This window comes from Esox lucius, chromosome 24, assembly GCF_011004845.1.
Source record: "Esox lucius isolate fEsoLuc1 chromosome 24, fEsoLuc1.pri, whole genome shotgun sequence".
In the NCBI taxonomy this organism is placed as follows: domain Eukaryota; kingdom Metazoa; phylum Chordata; class Actinopteri; order Esociformes; family Esocidae; genus Esox; species Esox lucius.
The window spans coordinates 12,938,123-12,952,137 of record NC_047592.1 but is presented as its reverse complement, the minus strand read 5'-3'; the positions used below and the strand labels follow the sequence as shown (position 1 = coordinate 12,952,137).

At 42.5% G+C, this 14,015-nt stretch overlaps 1 protein-coding gene across 3 annotated transcripts in view; it reads right to left on the bottom strand.

The window, feature by feature from the left end:
• The window catches only part of LOC105020625 (phospholipid-transporting ATPase ABCA1), a 175,916-nt gene that overhangs the window by 91,134 nt on the left and 70,767 nt on the right, over positions 1-14,015 (bottom strand). For 2 of the 3 annotated variants that reach the window (XM_020043474.2, XM_010887801.3), the window contains 7 exons: positions 12,019-12,240; positions 8,361-8,562; positions 7,692-7,808; positions 6,821-6,992; positions 4,320-4,451; positions 3,067-3,206; positions 1,669-1,806 (listed from right to left, as the gene is read on the bottom strand). In XM_020043474.2, the coding sequence (XP_019899033.2) occupies positions 1,669-1,806; positions 3,067-3,206; positions 4,320-4,451; positions 6,821-6,992; positions 7,692-7,808; positions 8,361-8,562; positions 12,019-12,240 (1,123 nt within the window). Of the gene's footprint in view, positions 1-1,668; positions 1,807-3,066; positions 3,207-4,319; positions 4,452-6,820; positions 6,993-7,691; positions 7,809-8,360; positions 8,563-12,018; positions 12,241-13,605; positions 13,829-14,015 lie in introns of all 3 variants that reach the window. The other variant, XM_010887800.3, reaches the window with a different exon arrangement.

The following is a 14,015-nucleotide window of genomic DNA, read 5'->3' as shown; positions in this document are numbered from 1 at the left end:
GACAGACCAAGGACTAGCATGTGCAATACGATCATATACTAATCAATGACTTAGAGCGGTCAAGAATTACTCACCAAAACCTGCATATTGTCTAAGTACGTAAATTAAGCATATACACTTTCCTATTCAGATGATAAAGTACATTGTTTAATAGTTTTCTCTTGTCAAAACTATTCACAGCAACACAAATAATAGCAGTCAAAAACACCTGAAACGTGAAAATTTTCTGGGCACTTTCTTGTGAAACGGAAAAAAGCAATTATCCAAGACAGATAAAAATTCAATATGGCCTCGGTTTCATTTTGAAACAAATAGACTTTTAATTTAATTCATCCAAGTAATCAACTTTAGCAACATTATTAACATTTTGGTGCCAATAAGACCTGATACAGTAAGACTTGCTCAACTAGTATGGATGTGGATGTTCTCATTAAACAAGAATTATCTCAAGCACTGAATGGGACTTGATTAGAAAGAACTCAGCTAATGACTTAGCGAGGGCGCGATGCCGCTCAATGCACATTAAACATTTAGACATCTGTTTGAAATATGTTATTATAATGTCCACATTTTGCCTTTCTGTCATTGGCAAGCCTGGCCAAACAGGCGATGGAGCAGGCCAGAAAGTGACTAGATATTGAACATGCAACAAATAAGGAACATGTTTGCTAAGTGTCTTGTCAAATTGGATGTCTCTCGGTTGTCTTATTATCTCTGTCTTCCAACATTATCAGTATGGAACACAGCTGTGTCATTTCAGTCCCAGAACAAATGCATCTCGAATATAGGGATGAAACTGTTACCGGTTTCTCAATAAGCCACGGTAAAATTCCCGACAGTTAGTATTACTGTTTACAATTTCAATAATCATTAAAACCGTGTTTGATCGACGTGGTTTGAAAAACTCAAGGTAAATACTGTCCAGCATCAACCAAATTTAGCAATCAGCCTTCTAAGAGGAATCTGAAGTGTGGTCGTATTTTGGGTTTTACAAGAGTGTTGTTACACCAGCACTTTGGATTTGTTTACATATGTTTGTATTGTTCTTACATCCACATTGCTTTATTTGTGTTGCATTTATGCACATTTGATTTGCTTACTTAAGGTTGTGTTCATTAAAACCTGCATTAGGGAAAATGTTCTCTCTTATGGTGCCATCTTTTTTGTTAATTATTTTAATGTTTATGCACACAAAATGCATAGTTCTGTTAATTTTATTTGTTTTTCATTATAAAACTTAATTATTCCAATATGTGCATCAGTACTTTTTGAACATTTCCAGCACATTTGACAATACTGCAATAATAGTGATAATCGTGATCATTTTGGTCACTATTTTAACAACCCACATTTTCATACCATTTCATCTCCACTCAGAGTCTAACTGAACTAGAGAGATTAACTAGCAAGGACTTAATCCAAATGGCATACATTCAGGCTTTCTTTTTTTTACACACATTATCTTGTTATTGAGTATATGTTTTAACTGGATGTTATTGTAAGCTGAGCTACTTTGGTCCAAACCTGGGAAATGTGGCCATAGATTGTGGTTGTGTCCGCTTATGTCGCTTAGGCCTAGGGCCGGCCCCTTATGTCGCTTAGGCCTAGGGCCGGCCCTGGGTGCGTGGCAGCGTGGTATGAGGGTTATGCGCTCAGCAGAAAGCGTACCTTGTTTGTACTTCAGCAGTAGTTCCCAAATCCCCCTCCGGGCGTATGGGTCCACTCCCGCTGTGGGTTCATCCAGGATGACGATGCTGGATCCTCCCACGAATGCGATGGCCACCGACAGTTTCCTCTGCATTCCCCCTGAGAGAGAGTAGCGTTCAAGTTTGGCCACTTTTCGCCCCCGTCTTTAAGGAAACCCGTCCCCCATTCATGGTGTGAAACCGAAAGCGATTGGATGAGTGTAAGCAGCGTCCTCTGAAATGGTAAGTGGACTTTTACCCAGATCATTTACACTGATCCATTAATTTAATATCTACACCGTTGGGCCACAGTGTCTGAAGATTTGATTTCTTCTTGTTAAATAAAAGGCTGACTTAGACCTGAGGACCAGAAGTGTGGACTTGGCTATAATGGCCTTAGTAATCAATACAGAGAAGGATTTGAGACTGAAATTAAAACTAGCATTTACAGTGACCCCGAAAGAATTGGCCTAATCAATTCTGACATTTCAAAAGCATATCCCGGTGTTCACTCTGATCAATTTCTACATTCTTCCTGCTAGGCTGGAGTGCCGGTCTTGGCATCACTAGCAGTTTGCCAGTATTACTTTCATTAAGTATTTGGTTGAAATCCAAACCACCAAGGGTGTTTCTCGGTGAGGATAGGAAAACACTGTGGTGGAAAGGCAAGGCATCCAATGGACATTCTGTAACAGAACCTAGAGCTCTTGAGTCTTGTCATATTTCCACTATTGATCTCTATAGTGTCACTGCCGGTGTGAAGAACACACCTTTCGTGTCTGGACATGCGGCTCATACCATCACCGCAGACAATATTAAAGTCTCAACAGAGGACAGAATCTGAGAAGATAAAGCCATCGTGCGACTTAACCGTGTCCACGGTGAGGAGGGAGCCCATACAGAACGCTGGGTTCTAAGGCCGCTTGTGCCGGAGTCCTAACGTTGCGTTATTGTCTGTGGTGCGTCGTGACACTGATGGATGACGCCGAGCCGAGTACAACAGAGCGCAGGACACTGGGAGTGGTCGGGGTCTGTGTCCCGTGTTGTGGTAATGTAGTGGAAATGTCAGACCAGATGCACCTTGAAAGTCATATTTCAGTGATTGTGTTTACATGGAACCCATGACTAGAGCTAATTCATCAAGCATATCTTTCGCCTCCCCACCCAGCCGATACATTTCCCACCCAAACACACACTTCCCAGGGCACACACACACACACGCACATGCTGAGAAGTGGTGGCTGGTGGAGAGAGACAAACGGAATAAAAGCTACAGTCAATGATTGTAGCCCTTGATATACATACATCCCAAGGACAACGATTTGCCTGTGCAAACAAACCTGCGCCCCCGCACACGCACACGCCACCCGGACACACATACCTGACAGGTTCTTGGCAAGCTCTTTGCGTTTGTGCGGCAGACCAACATCCTTGATCATTTGTTCCATCTCCGTCTTCACTTCATCTCGGCTTCGCCCCTTTAATCTGGCGTAGAAGTAGATGTGTTCCTCCACTGTCAGGCTAATAACCAGAAACACAATAATTCAACGCTACAATACTAAATAGTAGCCTGGGAAATAAGGCACAACCTAGATACAATGGATTCAAAAAGTTCTGCATTTTCCAAAATCAAGTGCCTAAAATAGTTTGATTATGTATGTTATTTTACTGTATTTCGCACTACTCTAACAACATATTAATGACCCAATTACTGCCGGTCCTCCATGATTCACTGATGGCTTATTAGCTCCTAATAAGCACCGTCCTCATCAACTCTTAACCTGTCACATTAATACGATCCACAACTCTCTGCCACCGCTGGTTCAACTCCAGCACGCCGGCTCCATTCATAACACGATGTCACAAACGTCCGTGGAATCATTTTGACTGCCACGCCGGCGGGCATATCTGTGTGTAACGTCTCCGGGTCTACCTCCCGTGCACATGAATATTGAGAGGCTCAGTTTAAATATAGACACTTCAGTTCTGTTGGGAATAAATATTAATGGGCATAATTCGCCGGTGCTCAGTCGTAATCATGATGTAAGAGGCGTGAGGCGTTGGTGTCACTGGCGATCATTCAGCAGAGGGGAATATGAAAGAAAACCCGATTACGGGGAGGGGGGGGGTGGGGGGGGGGGGGTGGCACAGCCAACAATGGCAGCCTGTGAGTCTGCATCATGGATACTAATGACATTTTTAGAGAGAAGAAAGTGGATGAAATGAATACAGGTTAGTTCATTTTTTAACAGGGTACGGAGAGGATAGATGAGAATATTGCCATAATTTGACATGCACGTTACTGTAGATATTGAATTTGGAATACATTTTCTGACTTTGTGGGCTTCCACTGGACAAAATCTAGCAATATGAGATGTTCATGAGAAATGCCTGATTGTTAACATTCCTGTTGGGAAGGGGCTTGATAGATTTCACCCAGGTGGTCACCGTTACACCAAGGCACCAAGATATCGTTTTTACAGTGCAGCTTAGATATTCTGGCTCGGTCATCGTCTGGTCAGACCTTAATAAAATGGCCTTAAAAAGCCAGTACGGAACATTAGACTCCAAAGGAGCATGCAGAATCCTAAAGACGACTAAACAGTACGGATGCCCCTGTGGAATGCCACTTACTCATTGAATAAGACATTATGCTGAGGGCACATTCCCAGATGCTTCCTAATGGTGTCCATGTCAGTGCGGATGTCATAACCATTTATTATAGCAGTCCCCGATGTTGGAGCAAAGAGTCCAGTCAGGATTGACCTAGAAGACAACAAAAGGACGAGAAAATGGGCTTGCAAAATGTCAATTGTTTTTTGTCAGTTTATCCCTTTATCCCTCTGTTTTTTATTTTTAACTTCAAGCACTTAAAATGCACCTTCATAAAACACATTGTATAGAAATAAATGTGCATATTTTAAATAAAAATATTAGATCTTATAATTTTGAAGTCCTGACTCGTCAATAAATACAGTTCACATTGACAGAACTGAGAGGCCAGTCGTGTCAAGGTAATATAATTAAAGCTGCAATTAAGTAGAATATTTAAAAGGTGAATTAGCTCTAGACAGATGGTGAAAACAATAGCAGCAATTGTTACTCCCACTATATTTAGTGGCTCAGTTATTACTAACCTTTCAAACTCTTTATGAATTAAGAATTTTCTTTCTTCAAGATGCATTATGTTTTAGGCATGACAAATACAGTATGCCTTCCTGGTTTTAGATGTTGACTCAGCACTGGACCATCACTCCTATAACCCTTTATGTTTTCAAAGGTTAAAATATGTGGTGCCTATATTTGTTGTGTTCCATACATACGTGTTGTAAAGGTATGTAGGTATTACTGACAAACCCTCAGACACTGGGGTCAGAACCAAGGATCAATCATTATTGATGGTGACCATGATGCCACCAGGGTTAAGTGCCTTGCTCAAGGGCAGATTGACAGCTCGATTTGATGGCTCAGGGATCCTATCCGGCAGCCTTTCGATTACTGAGCCAGCCCTAACTGTTAGGCGCTGCTTTTGCTCTTGCACTTCTGATCCAGCTTTGGTTCCACTTACTCAGCTGAAAACTGCTGTCCTCTTAATTTCTAGCTCTCCCTCCCGTGTGTCTCCATCTCCTCTCTCCATCTCAGACTTCTGCCCTCTCTGCCCTTTCTATCTCCTTCTTCGTTCTTCTCTTCCGTCCCTGTCTCACTTTCTTCTCTCTGCCAATCTTCCCTCTCTTTTTCTATCTTCACCTCATCTCTCTTCCTCTCTCTTCACCTCCCCCTATCATTCTCCACATCAGTCTTTTTATGTTCCTCTCAATCTCTCATACCCTTTTCATAAACTGCTTCTCAATCTTCTCTGTCCCGCTCTCTCACAGTTTCCACCTGTTCTACATTCTTCGTCCACATCTCCCTCACCTCATCCATTTTTCCACACTCCAGCCCAGTTGACTGCCTTTATTTGGTGGCGTCTTAATCCCAGCAATTAAAAGACATCCCTTTCACCCAGGGACTATCTTACTGTATTGTCCTATTGGTGGCCAGCATCAACCTGAGCCCTGGCCTCAGCGCTTACTCTCTGAGGTGAGTGTGACGACAGAGTTCAACATTAAATGCAACAGAGCTGGGAGTTGAATATTTCCACTGTCATGTAGACAGGCAGAGTGCGGCGTGGACAAATGAACACAATGTTCTTTGTGTGAGCAGTGTTCTGGTGCTGAAACGCATTAGGTGGTGTTATCATTGAGAGCTGTCCTTTTGTTGGTCCTCCCTTCACCTCTCTGCTGTTATAGCTGATGTGTGCTGAGCTTTCTGGGACAAAATGTCTAGAATTGTTCTTGGCATCACTCTTGTGGGTTTTACGTATGGATGTGTGGATGGCAGCAACCCTATTAAGGGGCTGAGTCATAGGCTTACTCATGTTCCCCATTCTGCCCCTAAGAAGGTGCCTCGCATCATGTCAGGCTTTTCACCATGCTCAGCTATTGTCAGTTGAGTTGCTAACGAGATCTTTTTGTCCAGTTTTTATTCACGGGGCTTGTGATGTGGGACAGAACTCTGTGGGCTGTACTCTGCCTTGTCTCAGTGTAGTTAGTGGTCTGTTGATGTCCCTTTGGTGATCTGGAGCTGTGCTTGGTGAAGGTGGTGAAGCCAGTAAGATTTCCTGCCTGATTGGCCCTGTCAGGGGGTATCTCTGGATGGCATCCTGTCTCAAGCCAGGAGTTTAAGGTCAGTAATTTGTCTGATTCTGTCTGTAATTCTGGTGTCCTTTTGGATCTTGGGAATGATCTGGTAATTTAATGCATGACATTAACTTATTCTTATCTGCAACCATCACAGCCAGAAGAGAACTGGCCATCCCCCAGAGTTGGGTTCCTATCTTGGTTTCTTCTTATGTTCCAACCTTTTATAGTTTATCCTTGCCAGTGCTTGAATATCTTACTGCTTGATCTTTGTAGATTTAGCCTTGATATCTGCAAAAGCACTTTGTGACAACTGCTAAATGTAAAAAGGTTATTTAACATACAATTGGCTGAATTATTGATTGACCAGGTGAGTGGCTCCCATAAAATATAAAGTGATTTGAGCATCTCTAAAAACACATCAATTTATTCCATTAGTGAAATAAATGTACTTACATGGTGGTTGTTTTTCCTGCCCCGTTATGACCCAGGAAAGAGGTGATGTTATTTTCATAGAAGTCAACACTAAGGCCATCCACAGCAAGCTTTTTCCCAGTCTTATAGATCTTCACAAGGTTCCTGATGGAGACCCCGGCTTTCATATTGACTGGAGGCCTTTCCAAATAATCTTTTAAATGAAATACAAGCAAAGATTTATACATCAATTTCAACAATTCAAGACACTGTGTACAAATTAACATTCTAAAAAGGTTATTCTTTTATAGACAAATGGAAATCTAATCAGAGCCCACATGTACCATATATTTTACACATCTTTTCCCAATATATTCCCTTAATGATGTTCAAAGGGTTTCTGATATTATAACAAAAGCTCAGCTATAGGTTTTCAATGTAAGGGTTGCTGTGTGACACCAATGTACATTATTTTGTTCTACCGCCTCAGAACCACACAGTTTAACATTTGTTAGCTAAACTATGTGTCAAACTTCCTCCTGTCTGGAGGTCACCCCTTTCTTTGGATCCCAGAATTTTAAATGCAAAAAAACCCAGTAATGTGTCACAACAAAACACCCATGCACCTTATTTTTCCTTAAAATCCGCTAGCAGTTATTAACACCTTGAACAACTTGGTTTCTTCCTCTTTTCCTGTATTTATCCAATGCGTAATCAACACATAATCAAGGTGCTTACCATGAGTATAGCGTTCTAATCACTTAGACATATTAAGGTAGCATTCCATTTTGTGATTATAGTGTCTTAAACCAGACTGATAAATAACTGTTGCATAATGCCTGTGCCTGTGGGCGTGTGTGCGTGTGTTCGTGTGTGTGTGTGTGTGTGTGTGTGTTACCATTGGCTACTATACCATTGTATTCCATAGGGTCATTGAATTGACTAGGGTCAGCACTGGGAACCACAGACTTGTTGCACCAGTAGGAGGCTGTGAACAGGAAGTACCACGGCTTTGGTATTCCATACTGGCCTGTGATCAAGCAAGGAGAAACATTATTCATGTTTTAACAACAGCTTGGCTTGAGGGATGGCGCATGTTTCAATCTAGCTAGACTGGCACAAATTCCCCACTTATTTTAATTGGAGACAATGAGATGAATATATTATGGCAATCTGTTGGGATATTACATATTATCAGGTTATTGACCAAAGTATGGCTTGATTAAGTTGTCTGGCTGGAAAGTAACAATTGCAAAACATGACACAGGAGGAGCCCTATAGATTACGTGAATTCCACAGCATAGTATTGCCACTATGAAGTCGTCCAAATGCACACCTTCCGCTGCAACATGAAAGCATTACAGCCTTAATCCGTACATGAAAAAAAAAACATGACTAAAAACAACATGGCGTGTCACATCCACATTAAGACCGTGCCACTTTTCATGGTTGTACGGTCATTTGTGGAGGCGAGTGTCATTATATGGACGCAGTGTTGGGTGCTGATTCTGATAGGTTGGCTGATCTGAGGTCTGCACCTAAGGGGGAAACGTCATTACTGGCTCCGTCCGGGATGGGCTACCTGGAAAGACGTTCTCGATGTAGCACGTGAGCAGCCAGTAGATGAAGGCGTCGATCAGCATCATGATGATGGACACAGCGAAGGTGTGACGGTCTCCTTCCGGATTGTGGGCCATGTTGCTCCACTGGATGCCGACGCCCTGCTCCTCGTACATGGCGAGGCTCTCACAGCCGTACCCGAAGGCCACACACGAAAGCAAGCTCTGGAAATGGACGCGGTTTAATGAATCTCGCTGTGTTCAAATGCATGTCAGGTTCAGGTCTGGTCAACATTATGGTCTTGAACACGGGTGTGGCAGATGCCGATATGCAACCAAACATGCCAAACAAATGAAATGATACACGATAGCGTTTGCGGATTTCTAATTCTAGCCTCTGTCAATGATCAGTGCTAGATCCATGTTTGGGAGACCATAGCCACGAGGTTCATATAATAAAGCAAATAGTGGGATATACATTGATTGCTGTTTTTTTGTCAAATTGTCTTCTCATTGGAAAAATTCCACCCTGTTTCTAAACACTTTCTCCTGCTTCCTCACCCCTGGAATGTGGACTATACTTTCACCAGAAAGAACATCAACAAACATTGGGGTCCCAGGGGCATGGATTTGTGCAGCTCAAGACATGCCAGGTTGTCAAAGAAACTATTATGGGCAAAAAGCCTTGTGGTACAAAGAAAGACGGGTAGATTTTTTGATACTGTAGGAAATTGCTAGGGAAATGGCAAATTATTCTTTGCCCGTGACACATCCTCTGATACAGCCGATCACTCTCATCTGCCATGTTGGCTGCCAGCTGTTTGGGTATGCTTCATTTACCCCAAGCGTTTAAGCCCAGGCAAATGCCCAAAACACGTAATAAAGCCCTGCAGACTAACACATGATTTACAACAGCACAACGAAAACACATTATAATGGTCGGTCTTCTTCTGTCCAGTTGAAACCTCTTAAAATCACCTCAATGATATTCCAACTGAATGACAATAGGGGCAGATATGACCCCACCACAACACCCTCTGTGTGACCTGCCCGCAGTCTCTATAGGCACTGGCACCCGTTCAATTGTCCCCCTGAGTCCGAGCTCGAACCCGTTTGAATGCCAAACAATCGGCAGCCAATCAGCGGACAAGGGGTGACAGCGGGGCAGAGAATGACCCATCCCTGACCTTTGAGTGACAGGCTGACAGAGCGACGGGGCAGCTAGACTGACTTTGAGAAGGGCAGACGCACCAAACTCAAAAACAAACAGACCACCCGTTATGAAAACATGTCAACACACAGACCTCAAAAAGCACCCGGCCAGGGAAAATAAAGAAGTAACGTGTTTCTTCCTGAACAAGAGCAGAGGACCCTAGTTTGTTGGAGGAGGTGACACAAAAAGAGAAGAAAAAACTTGATGTGGGAGAGATAATTGGATTTTGTTTTCGTTGCATCTTATTGCTGTCCCTGTGACATCTCACAAACATCCAATATCTCTGCTTAGGCAAAATCCTGGAATCAAAACACTGTCATTAATATAAATGTAAATTATTTTTTATTATTCAAATGCTTTGTATGAATATGACATCAAAGACAACTGTAGGCTAGTGTTGTGTGTATATATGTGTGTGTATATTTCTAAACAAGTATAACTATACTTATGTGGACCAAAAATCGGCTGGATCAGAAAACAAGGACAATTTGTGCTGGTTTCCATGCAGAAAAAGGTTATTTTAAGTTTAGAGGTTAGGTTTCGATTATTGACACAGTCAAACACTGTAAAAATGTTGCTCCGTAAAGCTTTTTTAAAGTATGGAGTTCACTTGTATTTAACTCAAACCATTCTCAAGCTAGATTGGACCAGGGAGCACGTGTTTGACACCACTGTGCATTTTGAATGAGAAGATTTGTTTCGGCCCCCACCAAGATCCCCACAAAGGTTTCATAAAAAGGTTTTGGAGGGGTGTAAGTGTGCCTGAAAAGGGGGGACATTCTTCTGTAATGGGGAGAAACAAAAAGCCTCCCTGCTTGTCTAGTAAATAATACATGGGGATGATGGACTAGAAGTCGCTGTGGTCAGAGGAACGATGTTCATGCAAACCAAAGTAGCCCATTCGTCTAAACACGGGGAGTGGGGAAAAAAGGAATCTCAATGCCAAGGGCACCTCCACAAAGGCACTCTGGCACAGGGAGAGTGAACGGAATTCAATTTCTCAGTGAAGCAATGTAGTCTTCTCAGCTAGTGCACTCGATTCTCAGCTAGTGCACTCGATTCTCAGCTAGTGCACTCGATTCTCAGCTAGTGCACTCGATTCTCAGCTAGTGCACTCGATTCTCAGCTAGTGCACTCGATTCTCAGCTAGTACACTCGATACCCACTCTTTGGAAGTGAAAGGGAGTGTCAAGGAGGCGGCGTGGAAATGTTCCCACACATGAACATAACATATTAAATACCTAACAACAAAGTGCAGTGGCTTATCAGAGAGAAGATGACATAACTGTGTGATTGGCGTCTCATGTCTGAATGCTGGGTATTAAAGGAGTTGGTTGTATCACTTGAGGAAAAGAAATAAAAAAACAAACACACTGAGCATTGTCAGATGACAAAGTGAGATATCTTCTCAGGCCAAAACTTGATATTTCAATTACGATAAACAAGGAAACATGGTCCTACTTGAGAGTCTCTGAAGATGTGTCTCGGCCTCAATGAAGATTAAGAAATGCTGTGTCTTTGTGTCTGCAGAATGGACAGCTCCACGATAAATGATCAGACACAGAACCGAAAGGTCACTCAGAAATGCTACAATGAAACTTGAGCAGCTATATGCTATTTATCTTTTCATTCCAAAGGACAAAATCTTGAAAAAAGAATGACCCAATGGGTTTATTTGGTCCCATTTATCCGCTTTCTGAAGTATGTGCATCATAAAGTCTTGAGTTATATGACTGAGTGCTCATACGTCTGGCTGAGAGTGGTTGGAAAAGTAATATCCACGTTTTAACTGAAACTTGAAAGCTCAATAACTGTACCACATAGGAAATGAAACAACACAACTCTATGTTATTAGAAACCCAGAAGTTAAAGTTGTCCGAGGCAAACCCATGTCTCCAACGTCTTGTGTACTGTGATAGCTGGGCAATGGGACAAATGCAAAAAAAAATTATGAAAAGATGGGAGAGATGAATACATAATAGGATCAAGTAGGACGGCAGATTAAACAACAACAACCAGGGGTTACTGAAGTTAAATGGATGCATTTTATTATGATCCTTCACGTTGGAAAAGTTAAAAGTTGGATAGAAGAATGAGGGCAAGGCATATAAACATTTCATTTAAAGAAGAAAGGATATTTTTGTGTGTTTCGGTAACCCTCTTGGCTAACTTTTGGTAGGATCCACAGCAGTCCTTGATTTTCAAAAGGTGTGCTGGCTTTTAATGAAATTATCAAGAGCTTCATGATCGGATCAGTCACTGCCTCAGATGTGCTGTTAATGCTTAGGAAGAACAAAAGCATGCGCACAACATTCAACTTGTATTTCCCGTGTGTTTTTAAGCAGAACTCTTTAATTCTTGGTCACCTCACTTTGACAAGTACAAACTTCCCCTTGTCAATATCAACACAAAATGTCAGTACAGTTTTCAGATCTCGAATAAACACTTGGTTCCAAAGGACAACTCACCACAGCTACTTTAGCCTGGAAGCCCATGACATCCTTCCAGGCGTAACAGAGGAGGTACGGCAGGTACAGAACAAAGTAGATGAGGCCTCCACACGCGGCCGCCAGGTTGGCTTTGGAGAAGAAGACGCTGATGAGGAAACACTCCATGATGGTGGCCACACAGAAGACCAGCAGGAAGACGAAGATTAGGGAGGGGTCGCTGTACTGCAGAACTTTTCCATACTACACCAGGGAGAGGGCCGCAAAAGAAGATATAACAGAAGAGTGAAATACAAAATAAAAACACTGTGGCCTTTTCCGATATGTCTACCGTCCTCATTTTCAGGAAATAACCACAGATATGTGTGATGTTTAACAGGTGAAAGTAAAGCTATTGTAGTTTTACTGTTATTTATATAGTTGACGGGCGACATTATAGATGAAAACTGGATGCGGACAGATTGCTTTCTTACAGATTTAACAACAGATTGCATGAATACATTTACAGCAATACATAACCTTGACTAATTCCTGTCCTCCTCCAGCAAGTTAAAGCCAAGAAGTTGTTACAAAATATTTTAGAATTACACAACAGTGACCAAAATATATTGAACATTTCTTCCATTATTATTCCTTTACTTTCACCGATCAAAATATTTTTGATGAAGAAGAGTAAGCATTGAAACAGTGCCAATTGACATTGTGAAACTACCCGAGTTAGCACTTTGGGAGTATTGATTGCCAAAGGACGTTGGAGCCATAACTATTTCTTATGTCTAACAGCCAATAGAAGGTTATCTTGCAATTAGCAAGCTTCACAGACAAAAGCAGAGGGAATGTGAGTGATTGTGGTGATTAACTTATTATTTGTGGAGAGAGCACGAAGCAGCAATTATATTTAAGCTTTTGATTAAAATGACTCATAGTTAATGATTTGTCAAGCAGTTAGCAGAGTGACACAGCAGGTGTTGATAGCATCTTATCAAGACAACTACTACAAATTTAACTTCCAACATGGCCTCAAAAATATAATTTTCTATTATGGTGACATTATGAATTCTGATGTCACCATAGTCCAAACAGACATACATACTCAGCTTCCTCTGGATTTCTCCCAATAGAAATCCAAATGGTGGAGCTGCCATTTTGTTGGTTTTCTAATAGAGGGTGGGAGCCTTTAGGTGGTAGTGTACTTTTATATAATCCCCACAGTGCTGTCACAGCATATTTGCATTACAAGGAGACCCTTTCTCGGTCTTGGAGGTCAAGTGCAACGGGGCCACGCGGGTTGAATATACGCGCTACTCTCAAATTATCATCTTGATTTAACGAACCCAAACTGAGTGAATCCTGTCATTAGGAGTAACGACACGCCACTGTTTTGTGATATGCAGTATTGCCTGCGAAAGCTTACAGCCTCATCTAAACTGACTAAAAGGTTGCAACCCAAGTCTGCTGCTTGGTATGACGTCTTATGACCGCTTAATACAGGGTTATTATATGCTAATATTACAATTCAATTACTGACAATGGGCGCCCGTTGCATCTAGCACACCAAGAAGCGGAGATGGGCGTCCCTGAATTGGAGTGGAATCAGTGTGGAATCACCTTGAGGATGAGGGTCAGGAGGAGAGCGCTGACGGCCAGCGGGAGTACACTGGACACCACCCAGCTCAGCCAGTAGGCGGCGCTCCTCAGACCCATCATCCTCACAGTCTCCTTCAGCCGCGCCTCCTTCTCCACGACGATGCCCTTCACGATCATGGCCACCGAGTAGATCCAAGCCAGGGTCATGTACAGCGGCAGAGAGCGTGCCAGCGAGCGGAGGAACCTAACGGGGGGAGGGGCCGGAAGGAGGAGGGGCGGGGGGAGGAGGAACACAGCCCAGTCACACCCTGATGCAGATTGATAGGTTGTACGGCGCTATGGGCGTGGTCAAATCCCAATATGTGCATTATGGATTTGAAGCAGTAAAGGCGTAAATGTGAAGTTCAGTTTTGAGGCTCTCTTGAGGAAAA